The sequence below is a fragment of the Tachysurus vachellii genome, chromosome 11 (genome assembly GCF_030014155.1).
Source record: "Tachysurus vachellii isolate PV-2020 chromosome 11, HZAU_Pvac_v1, whole genome shotgun sequence".
NCBI classification, from domain to species: domain Eukaryota; kingdom Metazoa; phylum Chordata; class Actinopteri; order Siluriformes; family Bagridae; genus Tachysurus; species Tachysurus vachellii.
Genome location: NC_083470.1, coordinates 19,019,392 through 19,042,863, shown reverse-complemented (window position 1 = coordinate 19,042,863; position 23,472 = coordinate 19,019,392). Strand labels below are relative to the sequence as shown.

The 23,472-nt window shown below is 38.2% G+C and overlaps 2 protein-coding genes across 17 annotated transcripts in view; one reads left to right on the top strand and one right to left on the bottom strand.

The window, feature by feature from the left end:
- The window catches only part of cacna1db (calcium channel, voltage-dependent, L type, alpha 1D subunit, b), a 114,484-nt gene extending 106,961 nt beyond the window's left edge, over positions 1-7,523 (top strand). For all 15 annotated transcript variants that reach the window (XM_060880728.1, XM_060880735.1, XM_060880741.1 and 12 more), the window contains 3 exons: positions 101-222; positions 1,169-1,477; positions 1,698-7,523. In XM_060880728.1, the coding sequence (XP_060736711.1) occupies positions 101-222; positions 1,169-1,477; positions 1,698-1,985 (719 nt within the window). In that variant the 3' untranslated portion in view covers positions 1,986-7,523. The remainder of the gene's footprint in view (positions 1-100; positions 223-1,168; positions 1,478-1,697) is intronic.
- On the bottom strand, positions 7,301-23,393 carry chdh (choline dehydrogenase). 2 transcript variants are annotated; one of them, XM_060880743.1, is made up of 8 exons: positions 23,246-23,393; positions 18,874-19,605; positions 17,605-17,756; positions 15,847-15,976; positions 15,249-15,383; positions 12,384-12,526; positions 10,082-10,184; positions 7,301-8,849 (listed from the first exon to the last, which is right to left on the bottom strand). In XM_060880743.1, exons 2-8 carry the CDS (start codon positions 19,580-19,582, stop codon positions 8,431-8,433), a joined length of 1,791 nt encoding a protein of 596 aa, XP_060736726.1. In that variant the 5' UTR covers positions 19,583-19,605; positions 23,246-23,393; the 3' UTR covers positions 7,301-8,430. The 2 variants fall into 2 exon arrangements, with proteins under 2 accessions (XP_060736726.1, XP_060736725.1); XM_060880742.1 differs by having other exon boundaries at positions 18,874-19,694; positions 23,246-23,391.
- Positions 23,394-23,472: the final 79 nt, after the last annotated feature.

The following is a 23,472-nucleotide window of genomic DNA, read 5'->3' as shown; positions in this document are numbered from 1 at the left end:
TGGAGTTCAGCATTCTGAAAATCACTTCTATGATGTGTTTCAGCAAATATTTCTAAGAAGGTTAAATGTGAATTGTGATTTTCCCTGTTTGACCACGCAGCTCCTCGTAGACCTTCCTTCAACTTTGAGTGTCTGTGCAGACAAAGAAGCCAGGATGAGTCTCCTCATTCTCCCTCCTTTCATCAGCGCACTGCTCTACCTCTGCAACTGATGCAGCATCAGGTAAACACACACAAACACACACAAGGTTACAGTGATACGCCACAACAGCTTGTATCTTACAGTAGACTATGAAGGTCACATTTTCTTTTTTAATTTAATTTAGAAAATAGGATTTTAAAGGTATAACCAATGCACAGTCATGAACTAACCAGGTTCTGCCTGGTTCACTGCTGAGGTGCTGTTCTTATAGTATTTAACTGTAATGTAATTCATGAATAATGAATGAATCATTATTTGAGTAGAACTTGTATGATTTGTCTGGTTTAGGCTCCAGATGTGATGGGTGATATTCAGAGGGATCAGATTAGGCAGCTCATTCCTTAAAAATTCTTTGCTATATACATTTGATAGCTTGCATAGGCCTGTTTTCTCATGTCCCAGTTTAAGTAGGTTGCAGGTTGTATCTAAAATATTATTGCTTGATGTCAGTTGAACAAAACATCCTGATAACCTATGACGTGATATCGTGGGTGTTACTAAAAAAGTAATAAATCAATATCTTTGTGATTCTTTTATTTTAAATATGTCATTTTCTAACCTTTTATGAAAAATAGTAATATGCATCCAAGTCTATAGAATTTTAAAATGTATTCCTGTACTCATTTTAACCATAAGAGGAATTGCACCATACGTCATCTGCTCTAGCATGTTATGCATGTGCCGTTTTTTTACTTGGCATCTTTTGCTAGCTGTTCATTTTAGTTGATAACATAATGTATCATTTTAGACACAACGTAAGCCATATCCTGTAAAATAGGTCAACATTTTTGGTGTACATCCCAGAAATGCTGTTTATCTGCTTACTGCATGGAATGCAGTTGCCTAGAACAACTGTACAATGTACATGTTAACATACACCACTGCTTGGTTTTTTTACGCTTATAATTTTTTTCCCCCTTAATAACCACCATTACTGAACGGCATCCATCCAATGCATGTTGCCCAGGTGATGGCTGTAGCTGGCCTAGACTCCAGCCGAGCACGACTCTCTCCTACATGCTCGATCCACTCATGGTCCACGCCCCCGGACACGCCCCCATCCTACACCCCTCTCATCCAGGTGGACTGGCATGGAGCTCCACCCAGTGCCAGCAGCACTCCAGCATTGGCTCGTCGCAGCTCCTGGTACACCCAGAAGGGCCATGATTGGTCACCCAAATCGGTCACACCCACTTCCTCCCTCTTACAGATTCCACCTGCCTACAGCAGTCAGTATCTGCAGCAGAGAGGCAGCGCTCATAGTCTGGTGGAGGCAGTGAGTGTCAATTTTATTGCTTGGTATTCTGTTTTTTTATTTTTTTTTTGTTTGTTTTTGGTTCTTGGTGAATAATATAATGTTTATTTTTATCCAACCCTCTTTTTTCAATTAAACTGGTCAATTTTAGGGAAGAAGGTAGGGAAGCGTCCTCTTAGCCATAGAGATATTGTGCTAAAATGGTAGCTGACTGAAATTTTTTTTTTAATGTTTGCTCTAGGTGTTGATATCGGAGGGGCTGGGAAAATATGCAAAGGACCCAAATTTTGTGGCAGCAGCCAAAAATGAGATTGCAGATGCATGTGAGATGACTATTGATGAAATGGAAAGCGCAGCTAGCAACTTGCTAAATGGAAGTCTGGGAAATTGCATGGGATCAGATAGCACCGGCACGCCCCAGAGCATCATGGGCCACAGTCTCCACAACTACAGCGATGAGGAGACAGAGACAAACAGTAAATACGAGGAGGACCTTACAGACGAAATTATATGCATCTCAAATTTATAGCATTTGCTAAAAAAAAAAAAAAAAAAGAAAAAAAAAAAAAAACAGATGAAAGGAGAAATAGTGCCTTTTAGGGGAGTGGAGACACACAACTCTCTGGGCCGATTAACCAAGCAAAATTTTATCCCATTCAACAACTGTCACCTAACTGGGACATGGGCTTGCTGCAGAAAAAATTAGACACAAGAAATGTGAGCTCTCAACTGTTTGTGTGTGTGTGTGTGCATGTGTGTGTTTCTCAACAGCTTTTTACAAGAATATTTTTCCACATTCGTTACATATCAACCAAAAATAATCTATTTGCGGTCATATCCCTCTCCATTGCCTTACCCACATACAGAAAAGCTAGTAATTAGCTTCAATACACTGCCATTCATTGTCCATTCATTGTCACTCAAACTTGAAAAAACACACATTTACTGCATATACATAAAAGGAGAATCTGAGAATACAGCATCACGTCTAGGCATGTTTCTGCATTATATAATAGAATAAAGAAACCAAATCTTTTAGCACAGTGATATTACACCCAAAACTAAAAGTATTTATGAAGAATATTTGAGTCTAGCCATGGTTTGGCCAGTGAGAATGTAAAATGCACACGATATACAGAAGATCCAGTCTATCCTTCTAATATGAAACCTTTTAAAAATTGATGTGCGCACAACCTGAAGTCAGCATAAATCTGCACAAAGTATTTTTTCAGCAAAGTTCTTTTACTTCATTTATGAATATTAGAGAAGCCCCGCTGTATACATATAATAATAAAGTCACATTAGAAGGTGTGTTTCTGTGCATATTGTGTGCATAATAAGTACATGAATAGAGTTACGCATTACCAAATGCTGCTTAACAAAAGCCATTTTTTACCACTGAGTGACATTCAAATGCCATTTATTATCACAAACATGTTTATGTAGTATAGGCCATGTTTTCATGCTTTAGACCTTTAAGATTCCGTTTTATTTTTGCATGGTTTTGAAGAACGTGTGTGAAAGCTCCTGTTGTCCTCATCACACACTCCTACTCCTCAGGTGACCAGTCATGTGAAGTTACTACCTACACACATCTGCACTACCCAAGAGCTGCTAACTCCACACTGCACCTCTGCTACCTCTACCAGTCAGGCTCTAGTGTATTGTCAGCATGTTCCCTTAGGGACCAAAGACAATGGGATGGGGAGTAAAAATGGTTATTACCCTTTTTTTTCTTTGTCAAAATCAACTGTCACAACAGCTGCATGAGTGTACCATATATAACGTCATTTTTTGAGCTGCTGTCTGATTAGGCTGTCCAAATAAACAGGGTTCATCATTTACACAAAACTGAAAATAAATTAATACAAAAATAATTTATTTATATATTATATGAGAATAAATGAATTAAACCAAGAAGAAATGAAAGTTTAAGTGTGAGCAAGCTAGAATGTTCTTATTAGCATAACACTAAACAGTGTCTATTAATCTTTATTAAGGTTAAGTGTAAACAACGGGATACACACAGTGGTGTGACCACAGACTGTTTCTGCCTCCTTGTCAGTTGTAAATGTCACTTAGACAGCTCAAATCCTTCACAGAGAGTTATCTAATAACTCAACTCGAGACTTTAAACAGTTCTCAACACTCCAATTAATGCCATCCAATCCAGTGATCGTTTCCTAAATGAATAACAGGATACAATACTGTTTCAACTAATTGCCAACCTATTGAATGTGTCCAGTTATTTGAAGCCACATTCTGATTTACCTCCCCTAACTGCCAGGTGCAAGGAGAATTACCTGGGCACATTCTGGACATGCTGTGCTGCATTTGCAATAGATATCACTGACATACGGCCATATTCCCCTTGTATATTTGATCTACCGTTTGTACATCATATAGAGTCATAAAGGTTCTCTGTCCTTTAAAGTTGGGCAGGAATTTGTTTTCCCTTCTTACAATGGACCCCTTGTTCTCTCCAATTGGGCTGTACTACCACATTTTTTAGCCTAAGGAGCCATGCTACAAGCCTCGACTTTTGCAGCCAGTGTCTGAATTGTTTGGAAGCCAAAAACTGGTACCAGCTATGTGCTCACTGCCTCACAGTGCACTTGACTGGACCATACAGTTCAACCTTAGGCCAAGAAGCTGGGACCTTCAATGCTGGAATGCAAAAATCTAATTCAAATTGGTGGTGGCCGAGTTGGATAGGATATTGCTAGGCAACCCTGCAAGATCTTGTGCACCCTTTTGCACAACACTGGCCACTATGCCACAGTGCAAGGATTTAGTTGAAATTTAAGGAGGGATTTGGACAGATAAGTCAAATAATAACAACAGTAACCTGTTGCTGATGTCTGTATGCCTGCACAAACCACTACATGTAGAGAACCTCTGCTGTATGCAGGTGCACTGATGACATACATTGCATCACCTGTGGCATGCACTGGCATTACAGTGTACAGAAATGGATCCCTCAGAGAGGGATAGGCTGGGACATCCAGGCCAAGATATTGGACTAATCAAGAATGGCTTCAGTTATAGTTAACACAAGCATAGGACTGAGTAGAATTACAAAACCATGGCCAAATGTGCAGTCACCACATCCTGGCTCTGTACATCACCCACAAGGGTTCTATCAGCCTTATACAAACCTAAGGCAGGTTGTGCCCTCAGGCCCAAAGCAGGTGTCTGAGTGCCTCCCATCCATATTGGTGGTCTGGCCCTAAACAGATACCTGCCCTATAAAAGCATCCACAAGGTTTGGTGGTGGCATGGACATTTTATAGGCAGAAGCATTGTTTATTATGCAGTGCAAGCACAACAGATCATCAGACCAGCATTGCAAGGGGTGAATGCAAACTGCAGTTCTCCGACTGACCCAGATATTATTGTGTCATGACACAGCACATTAACCACATACTCCAAAAATGTTAACGCGCTGACCCAAGAATCTTTCTCTCAGGATAGAGGCAGGACCAAAAGTATCCTGCCGTTCAAGACAATGGGATTTACTTAGGAACCAACTTGTGGTTTTCAATAAATCTGCTAAGGTTGCCAAACATGCTCTTCAAACTACAGGACAGGTTCACATTGCTGGACATGTGTGAAGTTTATTTAACTGCTGCAGAACACAAGTGCTTTTTAAGGTTTGCCTTCTTAGAACACAGGCCTTGTATGCCCTAAGCAAGCTTTTCCATCAACGTTAACCATATAGACTGCATCTCTTGTGTTACCTGTATGCTGACTATTCTTCAGACACAGCAAGAAGAACTCAAGTTTTATATGACTGCCACCTCACCTCTAAGACCATCTTTATGTAACTATGCAAGATGCCAAACTAAAGTGTGCATTTTTGCTAACAACCACTGCCTTTTTGTTAATGATCACTGCAGCAAAAAAATAAGAGGACTGTATGCACTGTTAATTATTTCACATTGCATGCATTGGGGGCAGATTATACTGGGATTGGGGTTGAATCCAGGATTCCTGCCTAAGGTCTTATCAGGTAATCTGTTGATTAACTTTGCAGCCTTCCTTGAAGGTGAATCTACAAAGCCATCCTTGATGTGCCTGGTACACTTTATGGTTCTATTTATACTGGATGGCAGCTATCCAATGTTCAGACCATCTGTTTATCTGACATTAAGGACAGAAATGAGGGGCTGCCTTGTCTAAGCAGAGACCGGCCCACTAGGTGGTGGACACATCATTAAGACCTACAGATGAGTCAGATGCCCAACCTCATGATATGCCACTCTAATAGGAGTGTATCCTCCTCTTGGGCAGTATACTTGAGGAGTGCATCTCTAGGTATTCTGTGCTGTTTCCACCTTTCTCCAGGTCCGACAAGGTTAATGTTATCCCTCCAGGGATGCAAGAGTGGTGGTCATCTGTGATTATTTTTCTTATTAGTCTTAAGGTGAGTCCAAGTCCTTCCTTGTAACACTGTATCCTAGTGATTCTCACAACTCCTGGCAGTTACAAGGATGAAATGCTAAGTACGTATGCAAATATGGTCCTATGAACCATGGATAACTGCCATAGTTTATCATTATTCTGAACTGTGTGCCAACAAGAAGAACTAAGTGACAAATTTCCAAGGACAAGTGGCAGTATGATGGTGGTATTTATTAATTTATGGCAAATATTTTCATATGCCACATTATTATTATAAAAAAAGGACTTGCTATGCATGTCTAAACAATAATGTATCCAGGTGATTCTCACTGCACTTGACTGTTATCTGGGGTTCATTAAACTACAGTTACTTATGTAACTACCATTAAGTTTCCAGTATTTTATTCAGGTTTGGCTTATATCATTTCTTTGTTCTAAACTCTTTGCCAGCCATAAGGATGTAAGAAAGCTATAACAGGTACTTTTGTTTTTTTTTAACCCATTTTTAAAGGGTATAAACACCAAGGATGTTTGCATTTGACAAATGAAACCTGACTTATTGTCTGAGCCATAGAGCTTTTTTCATATTTTCACTCTTGCCTAGAGATATTTGAAACTAAAAACTGCTTTTTGCACTTTTCATGCTACTGTACACAAAGACAATCTTTTATAAAGCCCATGTGATGAAATGTCATTTTACATCACTTTGTTGGTCCAGGGTGTGGACATATCAGTTTTGTACTGCACAGTCAGTTTATATGCTCCATTTGACAAGGCTTGTCATCTCGTATTTGACTAAAACTCCAGGGATTAATTATGTTTAAAAAATATATATATATAAAATGAATGAGATGCTGGAAATACTGAATCTGTCACTCTGCCATGGCACACTCACTGATTCAGTCATGAATTGTGTTTGTATTATTTTTCTACATAGCACACACTACATCTGCATCACCTGCATAGCACGAATGCTTGATACCTGCACAAAGCCAAACTGCTCTAAACCACACTTTGAAACACTTGTTTACCATCAAGGGCTCTGAGAAACATTTCTGGTATCACAATCTGCAATGTCCTCAGTGATCTCCTTTCTTATTTTGAATTTGGAAATGTATGCATCCAACAGGCTATACAGAAATATGCATTTGATGAGAAAACACTGTTTTTAAAGGCAACATGATAAGCCAGGACTACTGAATATTAGGAGGATTATATAAACTCACCAAATGCTAAATTTCAAATGGAACACCAGAGTTCACATGCATTCATTTGTATTTTCAAATATATTTCCTTGCCATTTGCTCAATTCATGCCATTTTAAATCCTTAAAATTAGGTATAGGGTATTCAAGTGTACACAAGTCATTTTGCATTGAAAAGCAATTTTATTAGGAAAATTGTGTCAAATTATGTTAAAGACAATTTGCAAGAGGCAATGTAAAGGTTTGAATTAAAACAGTTTATTTTCATATAGTGATTTTGTGTACATGACATTGTACCATTTGTTCAATAACTATTTATTTGAAGTATTCTGAGATCTGCCTGTAGCTCATTGCCCAGAATTGCCAGTTTTGTATCGATGGACAATCTGTTTTTGTACAGCTTTTCTCTCTTGTTCTTGGCTTGGATTATTTTCTAATCAAATAAACTGTTTAAAAATACTCAGTGCTATGGTAGTGACCAAGACATCACAAACTATTAGACTTGTAAAGAAAGAGAAGTGTGACCAAGTTTGCATTGCCTTCACAACCTCCACATTTCATTCAACTGAATATAAATGCTACATGTGCTTTGTGTGGTACAGATGCAGAGCTCTATAACTGCATATAGACTCACATAATTCCTGTTGTGTAAATGATATGTAAGACTTTCAGTCTTGAGTAGTTCTTCATGTAGAAGACCCCCCCCCCCGCCCCTTATTAATAGACATATCTCAACAATGTGATTCCTAACATTACTGTGCAATAAGACATTCTGTATGCTTTCACATATGTAGTGTTTAGTCCATTTGAATCAAACACTGGAGTCAGCAAATTATTTGACTATTGAAAGAAATACAGCAGTTTAATGCATATGTTTTCAGCCCGACATGGACTTCAGCCAATGTTTTCTCTGCTTTTTGATTCATTAACTTATGAGAAGTATGAAACCAAATCAAACATAAATCAGAAATTTGAACTCTGCAAACAAACCAGGTATGAATGTCCACCAAAGCTGCATAGTGAACAATTATGAACCATCATACCAGTTAACTACTATTCTGTAGTGAAGTGCACTGTTAGACTGTAGTGATTGTGCATATATTAAAGATTTTTTTTTTGGAAAAAGCTAATATTTATTAAAAACAGAATTAAACTCTTAGCCTGCAGCAGTTTATCAAAGCAATACAGAATTTATTTTTATATTAACTTGTTTCTATGTCACAGCATGTGTCCCCAGACATATCTTTTTTAGAATACTAGCAGGTTAACTGTATTTTAGATTCCTCATCCCATTACAGCATTATGTCCCCTAGCCTGTACTCACATACATTCCCCCACATCCTCCTTTTTATTTCAGCAGGATCACTCATCTCTGCGTTTCCAGGCTGGCTGGCTTATAAACAGGGACACCCTGATCTTGGAGTGAGGGAAGCCCCTTGATCGCATCAGCGGCTTTCTCAGCAATCATGATAGTTGGGGCGTTCAGGTTGCCACTGACTATACTGGGCATGATTGAGGCATCCACCACCCTGAGTCCCTGCAGGCCATGCACACGCGTCTCAGGGTCCACAACAGCCATCGGGTCCGAGGCTTGGCCCATCTTACAGGTGCAAGACGGATGATAGGCGCTGTCTGCTTTCTGCCGCACAAAGGCGTCAATCTCCGCATCAGACCGGACAGAGATGCCAGGCTGCAGCTCAACACCCCTGAACGGCTCAAAAGCTGGCTGGGCGAAGATTTCACGTGACAGCTTTACACACTCCCGAAACTCCCAAATATCAATGTCTGGGACAAAAGAAAAAGAAAAATGAACATGAATAAAGTATCTGGAGAAGAAATGTCCTACAAAATTGACAAATTTCATGTTCTTGTTATGTTTGCCCAATTCAAGTTTTGAGTTTACATTTCTTGCTCATTACATGTTTAGCCTTATTACAAACATTGACACAAAGTGCATTGAATAAGAAGTCACTTCCCTTGACCTTTTCTAGATTTTATAGTGTTACAACCTGAAACCGAAATATTTAATTGCGATGTAGTGATCGATACTGCAATATAGTTTACAAAGTTATTTGCAGGCATTGCTATTATTATTATTATGAAGCCAAAGTTTGCATACACCTCAGCCAAAGATATTCATTCTCACAATTCTTCTGATAATTGTCAATAATTGTTTGTACATCACAGATCATAGAACTTAAGGGCCTTTTTGCATTTCAGCCAAGACCTCACCTTTTATATAAATGTAAAAATTGTTAAAGGGCCCAGATACTACATTGATCAGGATGGAGGCACTCACATTTATTAAACAACTTTAACAATAAAGGAACTGGTAAAGGAGCTGGAGGCATCAGTTATCAATGTATACTGTATACATCCAGCATTAAGAGAGTCCTCTACTGCAATGACCTGTAAGAGTGTCACACTGATGCACTTTAGAAAACAAAAGAAGGAACCAGCAATAATGGAATTCCCTTATACATGAACATTTGGTTTAACATTCTTGTTGGCAACATTCTTTAATGTCATTACAAATTGACAACAGCATAATTTCTGGGTGAAGTATTACAGTATCATGGCAGCTTTACAAACAAAACTCCAACACACCCATATTATCACAGTTTTTATCACAATCCTTTTTCAGCAGATTCTACTAGATTTTAGCAGATATTGTTTTGTATATAATTTTTTTTATAGACTAAAGGCTTATCAATCATTTTTTTGTATATTTACTTAATTTTGTTATCAAAAGCATTAGAGGTAGAATATATTCCATATATTTAAAGGTCTTACTTAAATTTGCACAAGTGGTTCTTTGCCAGCTCTGAGATTTAAACTTTCTACTGTTAGGCAGCAAAAAACTGCCTGAAAGACATGAACAGTTCTGATTTCTTTCAGTTCAGTGTACACACAAATAATAAAGAAGGAAAAGTGTCCAGAGCAGTTAATCATGTGCATCTAAATGGTTATGACAACATTAAGACTGGTAGAAGAAACTATTTGTAATTAAATCTTACCAGTTGAGAGGTATTTCGGTTCAATCCAAGGGTGATCAAGTGGATTTCTACTCTTGAGTTTTAACCAGCCAACACTCGTACTCCTCATTGGTCCAACGTGTACCTGCATAAAACAATCTCACTGCTAAGGCTGCTAAAACTTGTGTTTTATTTTAAGTCAGGGAGCCAAAATGCCAATATCTTCCAGCTTAGTCTAATCGAAGTCTAGATGATGATTTTCTGTATGAAATGCTTTATTGTAGATTTACATAAATTATGATTTTGCCATCTGTGTTTTTCTTAAACCCAATCTTGGATTTCTGTTAAATATTTTCATTAATTTGGAACAATAATAAAAATAAAAAATGAATAAATAATATATCTATTTTTCAAAAAATCAACCTGAGATTTATGCAATGTCTCTAACAAGACTTAATTTTTAACTTAATTTATTTAAAACATAGCCCTTTAATCCCTTGTGACCTTAATATTATACATTCTATCACTATTCTTAACCCAAATGGTGCAGATGCACCTGTTTTCAAGCGCTTCAAATCATGTTGTGTACACAAACTTCATGTAGACAATACAAACATCTAGAACACAGCACTGACAAAACAATCAAACAGGCAAACAGGTGTGCGTGGCAAGAAACGTAGTACAGATTAATGTAGTTATCTGGCTGAGTAATTCTCAGGACATATCTGTCGGATCGATACCATTTTGTAGAATTAAATGCTGAATCCTCCAGTTTATTGCCAGTTAATTATGGGGTCCCTCAAGGGTCAGTTCTAGGACCTCTGCTTTTCTCGATATACATGCTTCCCTTAGGTGTAAAACCCGATGTAATAGCTAAATTGTCTAAATTAACTGAGTGCGTTAAAGAGATAAAAGATTGGATGACCTGTAATTTTCTGTTGCTAAACTCTGATAAGACAGAAATACTACTTATCGGTCCAAAAACCAGTACCCAGAAGCTCTCACACTTCAACTTCCATTTAGATGGATTTACTGTTACTATTAGCTCAACAGTGAAAGACCTTTTGTTATACTAGACAGCAATTTGTCTTTTGAAAATCATATAGCCCATATTACAAAAACAGCCTTCTTCCACCTTAGAAATATTGCCATGCTAAGAAACATCCTATCTTTAACTGATGCGGAGAAGCTAGTTCATGCATTCATGACCTCTAGCCTGGACTATTGTAATGCATTATTAGGTGGTTGTCCTGCATCTTTAATAAATAGGCTACAGTTAGTCCAAAATGCAGCTGCCAGAGTTCTTACCAGGACAAGAAAATATGATCATAACCCCAATTCTTTTATCTTTACACTGGCTACCTGTTAAGTTTATAATTGATTACAAACTGCTGCTACTTACGTACAAAGCTCTTAATGGTTTAGCTGCCATGTATCTAACTAGTCTTTTAACACGTTACAATCCTTTGCTCGCTCTGAGATAAAACTTAGGACTTCTGGTAGTTTCCAGAATATCAAAATCTACTAAAGGCGGTAGGTCATTTTCTTATTTAGCTCCCAAACTCTGGAATGGTCTTCCTGGTAGTGTTCGGGGCTCAGACACACTTTCCAAGTTTAAACGTAGATGAAAATGGCGTACACACAATACTTCCCATAACCTTGTGCTCTAATACATCTGACCAAATGCACATCATCATCTAATGGTTGCTAATATTATGACCAGCAGCTACATTAATTCCTCTCCACTGCTTCTCTCTTTCTACCCATCCCGGGGCATCCAGAAATTGTACCAGCTCCGAATGTCTTCCATGCCATGAAGATTTTGGACCTCCACTGAGACGAGGCAGACTCTGTGAGGATCCTGAGGCATCTACAGATTTACCAGCTCAAGCTGGACTCTGCTATACTAAAGAGGAGATTCCAACTCCATGTGGTCTTTGAGGACAACAATCTCCTCATCAATACAACATTTGTCAGACTGTATATTTATAATCACACCCTCCAGTTTCACCCAAATGAGGATGTGCTCCCTTTTGAGTCTGGTTCCTCTCAAGGATTCTTCCTTTACCATTCAAGGGAGTTTTTCCTTGCCACAGCCGCCTGAGTCACCTCGGACTTGCTCATTGGGGATAAATACAAACACATTTAAATATATCTAATATTAATCTTGAATTAGTGTATTATATTAATCTTTATATTATTCTTTATATTAACCTTTTGTTTTATGTTTATGTTCTGTAAAGCTGCTTTGAGACATTGTCAATTGTAAAAAGCACTATATAAATAAATTTTAATTGAATATCTTCAGCAAACTGTAGTTAAGCCAAAAATCCTTTAAGCTCACCTGGTAACCCTCGAGCTTAGGCATGACGCGGCCATGGTCAATAACCTGAGATGGCAGAAAGTGAAACTGGATGTCAGGATGAGTGACACCAGCATGACTGCGAATAAAACCACCACTCTCCAGATGAGCTGTAGCACCATAACCTGTGAGATGGATCAGAGGCAAATAGCAAGCATTTCACTTTACAGCTGAAATAAAGCAACATAAATAACAGACTAGTTGGTTTATAGTTATAAAGTCATATTCCAGGTAACAAAGACCGCTTTCATCATGCTTTTTTTCACTTTAACAAAACACCCAAGTCAAGGGACATACAGTATCTCACAAATCTGAGTACACCCCTCACATTTTTGTAAATATTTTATTAGATCTTTTCATGTGACAACACTGAAGAAATGACACTTTGCTACAATGTAAAGTAGTGAGTGTACAGCTTGTACATATAACAGTGTACATTTGCTGTCCCCTCAAAATAACTCAACACACAGCCATTAATTTTTAAACCACTGGCCACAAAAGTGAGTACACCCCTAAGTGAAAATGTCCAAATTGGACGCAAGCTGTCAATATTTTGTGTGGCTACCATTATGTTCCAGCACTGCCTTAACCCTCTTGGGCATGGAGTTCACCAGAGTGTCACAGTTTGCCACTGGAGTCCTCTTCCCCACAGATGCTCAATAGGGTTTAGAGACATGCTTGACCAGTCACCTTTACCCTCAGCTTCTTTAGCAAGGCAGTGGTCGTCGGAGATGTGTTTGGGATCGTTATCATGTTGAAATTCTGCCCTGCGGCCCAGTCTTTGAAGGGAGGGGATCATGCTCTGCTTCAGTATGTCACAGTACATGTTGGCATTCATGTTTCCCTCAATGAACTGTAGCTCCCCAGTGCCGGCAGCACTCATGCAGCCCCAGACCATGGCACTCCCACCACCATGCTTCATTGTAGGCAAGACACATTTGTCTTTGTGCTCCTCACCTGTTTGCCACCACACACGCTTGACACCATCTGAACCAAATAAGTTTATCTTGGAGATGGTTCCAGTAATCCATATCCTTAGTCTGCTTGTCTTCAGCAAACTCTTTGCAGGCTTTCAGACCAATTTGATGCAGTGTGTGGCGTATGGTCTGAGCCCTGAGAGGCTGACCCCCCACCTCTTCAACCTCTGCAGCAATGCTGGCAGCATTCATACTGTATGTCTATTTCATTTACATTTCTGCCATTTAGCAGACACCCTTATCCAGTGACTTACACTAGATTTCAATTTATACAACTGAGCAAAGAGGGTTAAGGACCTTGCTCAGGGGCCCAGCAGTTGCAGATTGGACCTGGCATTCAAACTCATGACCATCTGGTCAGTAGTTCTTAACCATTAGGCTACCACATCCCTATTTCCCAAACACAACCTCTGGATAGGACACTGACCATGTGCACTCAACTTCTGGTTGGCCATGACAAGGCCTGATATGAGTGGAACCTGTCCTGTTAAACCCCTGGCAGCTCAGTTTCAGGGTCTTGGCAATCTTCTTATAGCCTACACCATCTTTACGTAGAGCAACAATTTTTTTTCAGATCCTCAGAGAGTTTTTTTGTTCCCCATAGCGACCTTGTAACGCTAACGAGTCACATGACACTGGGGAGAGAAAATGGGCCCAATTAGGGGTGTACTCACTTTTGTGGCCAGCAGTTTACACATTAATGGCTGTATGTTGAGTTATTTTGAGGGGACAGCAAATGTACACTGTTGGACAAACTGTACATTCACTACTTTACATTGTAGCAAAGTGTCATTTCTTCAGTGTTGTCACATGAAAAGATATAATAAAATATTTACAAAAATGTGAGGGATGTACTCACTTCTGTGAGATACTGTAGATGTTTGGCGTCAATGTTTTCTTAAATAGAGATAAAAATGGGCTTGTTTTTTTTTTTCCTGTTCTGCTCATTCAGTACTTTTTTGTTTTTGCCTGCCAATATTTTCTAACAATTCTAGCTAAATCTCAAGCACTCGTGTTAATAAATGGTCTTTGTTCTGAAAGTAAAAACCTGCCACTTGAACAACTTACAGTCTCAAGGACTCAATTGACCTTTTTATTTCTACAAGTTTAAGTCAATTTACATTAACCATCATGTATGTGGGTATTGTTTTCTGACTTTTGTGCTTGCATTTTCAAATTTGATTAGTACAGACTAAATCAAACACAGTACCACATGCAGTGAAATGCTTTTTTACTACCGTCTATGTTATAAAAGGACTCAAAATAGAAAATAAATATAAAATGGAACAGAAAAAAAATAAATAGACAAATATATATATAAAAAAAATGCAGCATTTGCATTCAATACAATAACTGATGAGATGAATATACACTGCCTATCCAACAAAAAATGGTCACACCCACTAATATTTTGTTACCTCATTTTGCTTTGATTAGCCTTGAGTTCTATTGTTACACGTTTAGTAGTTTCAGCAATCTCTTTAGTTGTTTTCTTTGATTCATGCAAGCCAATAATTTGAAACAGAGTAAAAACTTTTCCAAGACCACAGGATATGTCTATCAACATGGTAAAAAATGAGAAGCTTCTGACTGCATCAGTTAGAGATAAATAACTTGGTGCTAATAGAAAAATATTAATCACTGCAGTAATTACCCAGTGGAAGTTTATTATTAAGGTTATTATTATCCAGGTGGTGAAATTTTTGGCCAGGCAGTGTAGTATAGTACAGTCAGGCCATGCAGTGACTTGAAATATAAGATTTGAACAAAATATTACACTGTTTTCCAAGGCTCTCTGTGTTTGAATTGTCCTGTACTTGTTTTTATTTCCTGTGTGAGATTACTGGATATAGTATTTCTGGTCACCTACCTGTGAAGCGCAGAAGCCACTCCAGGCCGATCTGAACCATTTGGAACGGTTTCTGAGCTTTGTATAGAGTGATTGGCTTAGTGCACTTCTGTTGAACATACAGCTCTAAATGATCCTGGAGATTACTTCCCACACCTGCATACACAGTTAGAAGACATGTTCCATTTCATCGAACAAAAGACTTGGCAACAAGAAGCTGCTGTCAAATAAAACCATAACCAGAGGTTTATTGTGCTGAGCTCTTTTTATAGGGCCCATTTAAACTCTGACAATTTCAGCATTTATAGACATCATTCCTTAATTATTAGAACTATATTGTATGTCTTTGAGGAAACACCAAACACATTAAGAATAAATAATAGGGTCTCAACCTTAAACTGAATACCAGTGATGTTTGCAACACAAACATCAGTAAAGGAAAGCTTATCATGACTGGTCAAAGTACAGACCATTAAATATAAAAAAAAAGTTATTAAAAAAAGAAGCCATACCTTACAGACAAGACAAAGATTATTTATGCTACCCTGCCCCCCTTTTTTAAAATAAATGTTTGGATGTTAAATAAATGTATAGTTAAGAAGAATGATTATTAGGTCACCTGGGAGGTGTTGCACGATAGGGATTTCCAGTTTGCGCAAATCATCAGCATTTCCCACCCCAGACAACATCAGCAGCTGTGGGGAGTTAATGGCTCCACCACTGACAATGACCTCCTTGTCAGCAAATACCTGAAGCAATAATTTTTTTATTTTCTTTTGTAAAACAGCAATGCATATATTTATTTGAAATAAATAAGCAGTTTGTTGTTATTCAAATAATCTAAAAGAGTATGTGGGAAGGTGAAAGAAACTGTTCTGAGGAAATGAGCACATCAGGTGATCTCTGGTTTCTCAGAAGTGTGAGCAGTTTTCTCAGACTGATTAACCAATATTGCAAAGCAAGATAGTGCTTAGGTAGAATTTTGATGATCTGCTGCCACATAGAAAAATAGGACACTACAACACCTTAGGGCTTCACAGCGAATTATTCTGAATACTAAGCAGTAATAGCATCCAAATGAGAATTTAAAAGAAATAGAGTGTGTCTATATGCCTCTCCAGGCAAAATTACAAAGTAAAATATGCCATCTGGCAGGAAAAATAAAACAGCATAGCTTGATGACTCCTGAAAAGAAACCTTAAAGCCCCATCAAAAGTCACTTAAGTCTCAGAAACTCTTGCATTCTTGATTCTGATTGGTCAGATTGACTATTGACTATACTGTTCTATTAAGAAAGGGTATGTAGCCAAGGTAAACCTGTTTCATTAGATTTTCCACAATGTTGCATTTTTGGTCATATTAAGGTCATGGTTGGGTTGTAAAATGAAAGCGACTAATGCCTTGAGGGTGAAATTTTTATGGAGAAGCAGCCCCATAGCATGATACTGCCACCACCATGCTTTACCATGGGTATCTGTTCTTTGGGTGATGAGCTGTCTTATTATTGTGCCACACTTTATTTTCTAGATTTATTCACAAAGATTTTTGCTAAAAAGTATATGGAACATACATCACATGCAGGGAGCGAACACTACTGGCCTGCTCCATTAATGTTGCCAAAACTCTCCTATCTAATAAGCTTTTATCTTCTTTTAGAAATTTTGATGGTTAAGGCCATTGTGGTTCCCCATTTTCTCCACTTGCTGATGATGTTCTTTATAGTGTTTTATGTTATGGCACACCTAACATTTTGGCAACTTATTTGTCCCGCTCTCTTGATCTATACTTTTTTTAAAAAATGAGTTCTCATTTATGCTTTGTAAGGTCTTTGAGGACCATGGCTTTAGCAGTCAGATGAAAGCAAGATGATGTTAACAAAATCCTACAGAAACATCCGATCTTTATTTCTCGTTAATCAGAATTACTTCACCATCAGGTGTATGATTACACACTTATACAACCAGTTCATTGCAATGTTTTTCCTCACATTTTTCCTCACAATTTTTTTGAACTTGAATTTTGTTGATTGATAGATCACTTTAAAGATCTAAAAAAATTAACAGGAGTGTGCAGAATTTTTATATCCACTGTACATGACATTTGTAAAAGTAGGGAATGTCTGTGGTATAAAATTAATGAAACAGTTTGAGACATGCTGTTTTAGAAAAATAACCAAGTCATCATTGATTTTTTCCCTTAAACAGCATTGTACTTTTCTTTATATTACCATGCTGGACTTTCTTAAAATGTTTTGCAGTAACAAAAAGTACATAGACAAACTGTGGATAGACACTATGGATAGACTACAGGACTAGTGATAAACAAGCTCTTGCTATTATATTGTTGCTGATCCAATATGGCCGGACCTCTGGCATACCTTCTTCGACTGACCATTCTGTTGGTACTCCACCCCTACTGCTCGCGTCCCATCAAAAAGGATCCGTGTGGTCAAGCATCTGACTTCTGCCTTCAGGTTGTTTCTAGAGAGAGCAGGCCGCAAATATGCACTTGCTGTGCTCCATCTCTTGCCTAATGCAAGGGAGATGAGAGTTATGAAGGAAGAGAAGAGAAGCTGAGGGCAGGGGGAGAGGTTTTTCAAGATAATTCAAAATAAGTGTTAAAAGAGTTAACAGTGTGGTACATTTAAAATGCTTAAAATGCTTTATTTATCTGCATTGACACAATTTTTTTATTCTTTCTATGTCTGAACATGGAAAGATGCTCAGGGGACAACATTGAAAGCTTTGACACCCTTGTAGAGGTCAATGGTTTGGGGATTTAATAGTGCCAGCATGGATAGTGGAAATAAATGTCAGGCACCCACTGTAAGTACATATCTGTAAATATATAATTACATACAGTATGAGTACACCAATCAGCCATAATATTAAAAACACTGATAGGTGAAAGAAAAAACATTGATTACCTTGTTACAGTGGCACCTGTAAAGGGATGTGATATATTAGGCACCAAGTGAACAGTCAGTTCTTGAGGTTGAGGAGTTGGGAGCAAGGAAAATCGGAAAGCATAAGGATCTGACTTTGACAAGAGCCAAAATGTCATGGCTAGATGACTGTGTGAGAGCTTATCAAAAACATGCTGACCCCTGATCACCTCTGAATGTGACTACAGTGGGCATGTGAGCGTCAGAACAGGATCATGGAGCAATGGAACTTAGTGGTCTGGTCTGATAAATCAGGTTTTCTTTTATATCTTGCTTTTTGCTGAACAAACAAGTCCTATCCATGGATGCGCCACCTTGCAAATTACTGGACTTAAAAAATTTACTGCCAATGTCTTGGTGCCAGATTCCTCAGCATAGCCTCAGGTACTGTCTTGTGGACTCCATGTTTTTATGGGCCATACTATTTTGTTGAAAAAAGCAGGACCTACACAATATTAGGCAGGTGTTTTAAATATTATGGCTGATTGGAGCATACACTAAATTCCATCTAAAATACTCTAAAATCTATTATTCTACTTTTAGACTTACTATACATAGCAAACCAAACAAAACTATAGCAGAAACTTTAGATATTTAAAAACCTAAGAGTATGTATACACTAAACTAAAAGATGAATAAATATATATACATAAAAAATAGCACATTCAGTATCATTTGGATTCTCAAAAGTAAAAACACAACCTTTGTGAATGGTCATATCCATCCAGCCAACACCTTCCTGCTGGTATCCATTCATGTCCTTGGTGAAGGGGTAACCAGCTTGTTGAGCAGCCTCAATAAAAGCATGGTGAAGCGCGTGATTGGTTTTGCCTCTGGAAACATGTAGGGGTCCACTACCACCCCGGTATCGATCCGCTCCCAATTCATGTGTCTGGGATTTCCTGAAGTATGGGAGGCAATGCTCATAGTCCCAGCCCTCAGCACCTTCTTTGTGCCAGCGGTTGTAGTCCTCGGCATGCCCACGGATATAGACCATGGCATTGAGCGAGGACGAGCCTCCCCAGACACGGCCGCGAGGCCAGTACAAGACCCGGCCATCCATTCCAGCCTGTGGCAGTGTGTGATAGAACCAATTGTATTTGTCATCACAAAGGTTGTAGGTCAGTGCTGCAGGCATGTGAATCTTCCATGACAGACGGGTACACCCAAACAGCAAGTCTTTGGGCCCTGCCTCCAAGAGGAGGACAGACTCAGATGGGTTCTCTGATAAGCGGTTGGCCAGCACACATCCCGCTGAACCTGCCCCCACAATCACATAGCTGAAAGATGGAGTTTTCTGATCTGATGAAGTGGTGCTATAGCTGGAAACTGGGCAGTACTGGGAATGTGGGACGGCTGCCTTTCTGGCAAGTCCAAAAGCCAGCCAAGCAGACAACGGGGGTCGCACCATGACAAACCAGTTTTCAGAAGCGTCTAGAGCCAAAACATGCAGTGAGAAATTTAGTTTCCAAGCACTTTGATGACTTCTCTATTTGCCAAGTAGTTCCAAACCTATAAGAGTTCTGCAAAAGATTGATTTTATAAGGTTAGCATATATATATATGTATATATATATTTATATATATATATATATATATGTATATATATATTTATATATTCACCCAAGAATATACCTATATAGCCAAAACATATAGAGTAGTTAATTCATATACCAGCCTGTTTTGAGATGTACCTATGCAACTGTTGGAAAACCACACAGACACGAGAATATAAAACACAGACAATAACTAGGGTTTAGGATTGAACCCTGGAATCTGAAGCTGTGAAATGGTGCCATTATTCTGCTTTATATCTTATATGGTTATATATTAGTCATTATTTTAACTTTATTTATTTATTTATTTATTTATTTATTTATGTATTTATTTGGTGTGTGCAATCCAGTCAGAAGGTGAAAATGATTGCTGCAAATCCTTTGAATCATTCTTCTAAAAACAAAAAGAGAAAACCATCTCAGCGGTAATTTGTATCTGTACTGAACACATGACAGTGTTATAGTGCCATAAAAGAGTAATAATACTCTTATATTGGATGATTATATTGGGGAAACCCTTGAGTTGGGTGTAAGAGATCGGGTGCATTTTCCAAATAGCACAAAGTAAAAGTGTAAGCAAGTATATGCATTTTTCTGTATTTGCTTTCTTTCTATTTTTGTATCACATTATAAATCCTTGGATCTCAAAATGGGGTTTAGGAAAGCATAGTAGAAAAACATAACCAGTGGGTTACAGTGGTGGAAATCATAACCCATCATTTTGAAAATTATTATCTTCATTATTTCAGAGTTCTTATAGTTATTGGCTGGTTTCACTACTCCCTTGGACTGAATATATTTAATATGAAATTATAATTTATATAAATAATGACCATTTAAATAAAATGTGCACTGAGAATTAAAAAAAAAAGTTACGAAATTCAATAGCGTTGAATAATTAGATTACATTCAGGAAATTAATCTACACTGCATGAGTCCTTACAGATACATGAATCCCTGGCTGCAAAACTGGGCAGTTAACATGTGCTATGTGAATAATGAAAACTAAATCTGAAAACTGAAAAATGATGAAAACTTAACCTATTGTATAACATCCAAATGTACCTTCAAGTATAGCTGTAATTCAAGTGTAACTTGTTATAACCAAACAAGCAAAATGTACCACTAGGGGAAATTTTAAATAACAAAAATTTATATAAACTAAAGAAGTAGAAACAAACCTTTATATACAGTTGTGCTCAAAAGTTTTCATACCCTGAAAGAAATTGTTACACATTGTCACTTGAAGTCATTAATTATCACATAAAGGAAAATGTTCCACACCTGTGAGTCATTGTAATTGAAATGAGTGTCTGTGCATAAATAATCAGTGATCACTCAGGTTATGAGGTGGTGCACTGACTTGGCTGGATACTGCACCATGGGGAAGACAAGGAAAGGAAAGAGGGGGAAGGGGATGTGGTAGCCTAGTGGTTAAGGATTAGTGATCGGAGGGTCATGAGTTCAAATCCCAGGTCCATCAAGCCGCCACTGCTGGGCCCCTGAGCAAGGCCCTTAACCCTCAATTTCTCAGTTGTATAAATCTGGAATAAAATGTAAGTCACTCTGGATAAGGGTGTCTGCTAAATGCTGTAAATGTAAATGGAAGGGGGGGGCTGACTGGCATTTTCAAGTGTTGAGAGCTATATTTAATTCTTTTTCTAGCTTTATAAAGTTCGAAAAAGAATTAAATATAGCTCTCAACACTTGAAAATGCCAGTCAGTACTGTTCAAACTCAGACTGCCAAAAGAATTATTCGTGATGCAAAGAAAAACCAATAAACAACTTAAGAGTTAAGAAATACAGGCTGCACTGGAAAAAAGTTGTTTTGTTCCAAGGAGCACAATAAGGAGAAACTTGAACACAAATGACCTCCATGGCCAAGCTGCCAGGAGAAAGCCGTTACTGCTCCCATGCCACAAAAAGACCCCTCTTCAGTACACCAGACAGAACCTTGACAAGTCTCACAGCTTCTGGAGCAGAGCCATTTAGAGTGATGAGACCAAAATTGAACTGTATAGTCACACCAATAAATGATGTGTTTGGAGAGGAGGCAACAAGGCCTACGGTGAAAAGTACACCATCCCCACTGTAAAGCATGGTGGTGGATAGCTTATATTTTGGGGCTGTGTGAGTTTCAGTGGTACAGGAAAGTTTTAAAAACTTGATGGCAAGATGAATGCAGCATGTTATCAGAAAATACAGTCAGACAATTTGCATTCTACCGCATGAAAGCTGCACATGGGATACTCTCAGATGTAGCAACATGACAATGATCCAAAGCACAAGGCAAGGTTGACCTTCCAATGACTTCAGAAGAAAAAGGTAAAGGTTCTGGAGTGGGCAAACTACAGTATGATCTAATACAAAAGAGAGGAGAAGAAACATTCCTGGGTTGGAAATAACCAGAAGCTTGCAAAGGCAATAATAGAAAACTTGTAAGTGAAAAATGTGCTCAACAAGCCTTACCTGCACTGACCAATGGCTAGATGAGGGGAAATGAAAAAATAATGACAAAGGGTGAAAAGAGGAAAATACTTGAAATGTATATAAGGGAAGTGAAGAGCAATGGGACTTTGGAGCAACTTGAGTGATTACGACAACTTTACCCCTGGTATCAGCTGGTTTGTTTGCTGTCTTGCTTGACTGCTAATAAATCAATCATCTGAATCCAGTCTTCATGAGTTTGGCTGTTTATTTTAAGTTTTGATTGAGAATTTATTGCACAATTTGTAGTCAGATTGTGTGAGCGAGCCCAGGCCAAGGTAAGGTGAAGAAGAAATCATATCTGCTATCCATCTTCCATGATGTTATTTTAATAATTAAACAATTTTAACTGATAACTTGACCATTTGGTCATAGCGATACATGGTCATACATAATTGTACTTTATTCAGCCACCTAGTACTCTGGACACCATTAATCCATTCCCTCTGATCATCTCAATCAGATAATTGGCACTGACGCAATCCCTGTTGCAGGTCAATAGATAATACAATTTTAGACCTAAAAGTTAAACCACTAAAACTTCATTAACTTAATGTTAATTTAAATAAAGCATAAAAATAAGTGAGTTTACTGACAACATAAGGCAAAAAAGTAGATTAAGGACACTTTCATTAGTTCTGCACGTTTTATTTTTGCAAATATTAAAAGTCATTAAAAAATCGAAACTTGTGGTCATGTGGTCATGTGCATGAATGGAGGTAAACTGACCTACTTGAAGGCTACTAAAACAGGGCTAAAAAAACTGTTTGGAAGGCTGTTACAGCTTAACAGTGGACAGACAGAAGGTTTTTCACCTTCGAGTTTGTTTTTAATCTGCACCTAAAACCAAATGCTTCAACTAAATACAACAAGCTGGTACACCAGAAATAGCGGAGAAAATTCGCGCAACTTACATACAGTTATAGAGACCACCAATAATACACTCAATATCCAATATCTCAATATCCAATATCTGACCGGACAGTTTATCAACACTAAAGTTATACAAGTCATACAAACAGACCACTTACCGATTAGTCCAAGCACACTAGTTACTTTATCCGAAGAATTGTGGTATGTTGTCCAGAGAGGGCGGAGTCACAGACCAGACATTTTAACCAGAGTGAGTCAAGTAACACACTGAGCCCAGTTTGGCCTCCACCTGCCAAACACTCAGTGTGTGTGTGTGTGTGTGTGTGTGTGTGTGTGTGTGTGTGTGTGTGTGTGTGTGTGTGTCTGTCTGTGTTCCTGACATTTA

Bases quoted from the DNA above. Each gene is read 5' to 3' on its own strand.
- chdh (XM_060880743.1), bottom strand. From the start codon at position 19,582: ATGGTGCGACCCCCGTTGTCTGCTTGGCTGGCTTTTGGACTTGCCAGA. The intron at 15,977-17,604 runs GTATGCCAGAGG...TTATTGCTTCAG, and splicing joins AGAATGGTCAGTCGAAGAAG to GTATTTGCTGACAAGGAGGT. The intron at 8,850-10,081 runs GTAAGATTTAAT...CTTTTGTCCCAG, and splicing joins ACCGAAATACCTCTCAACTG to ACATTGATATTTGGGAGTTT.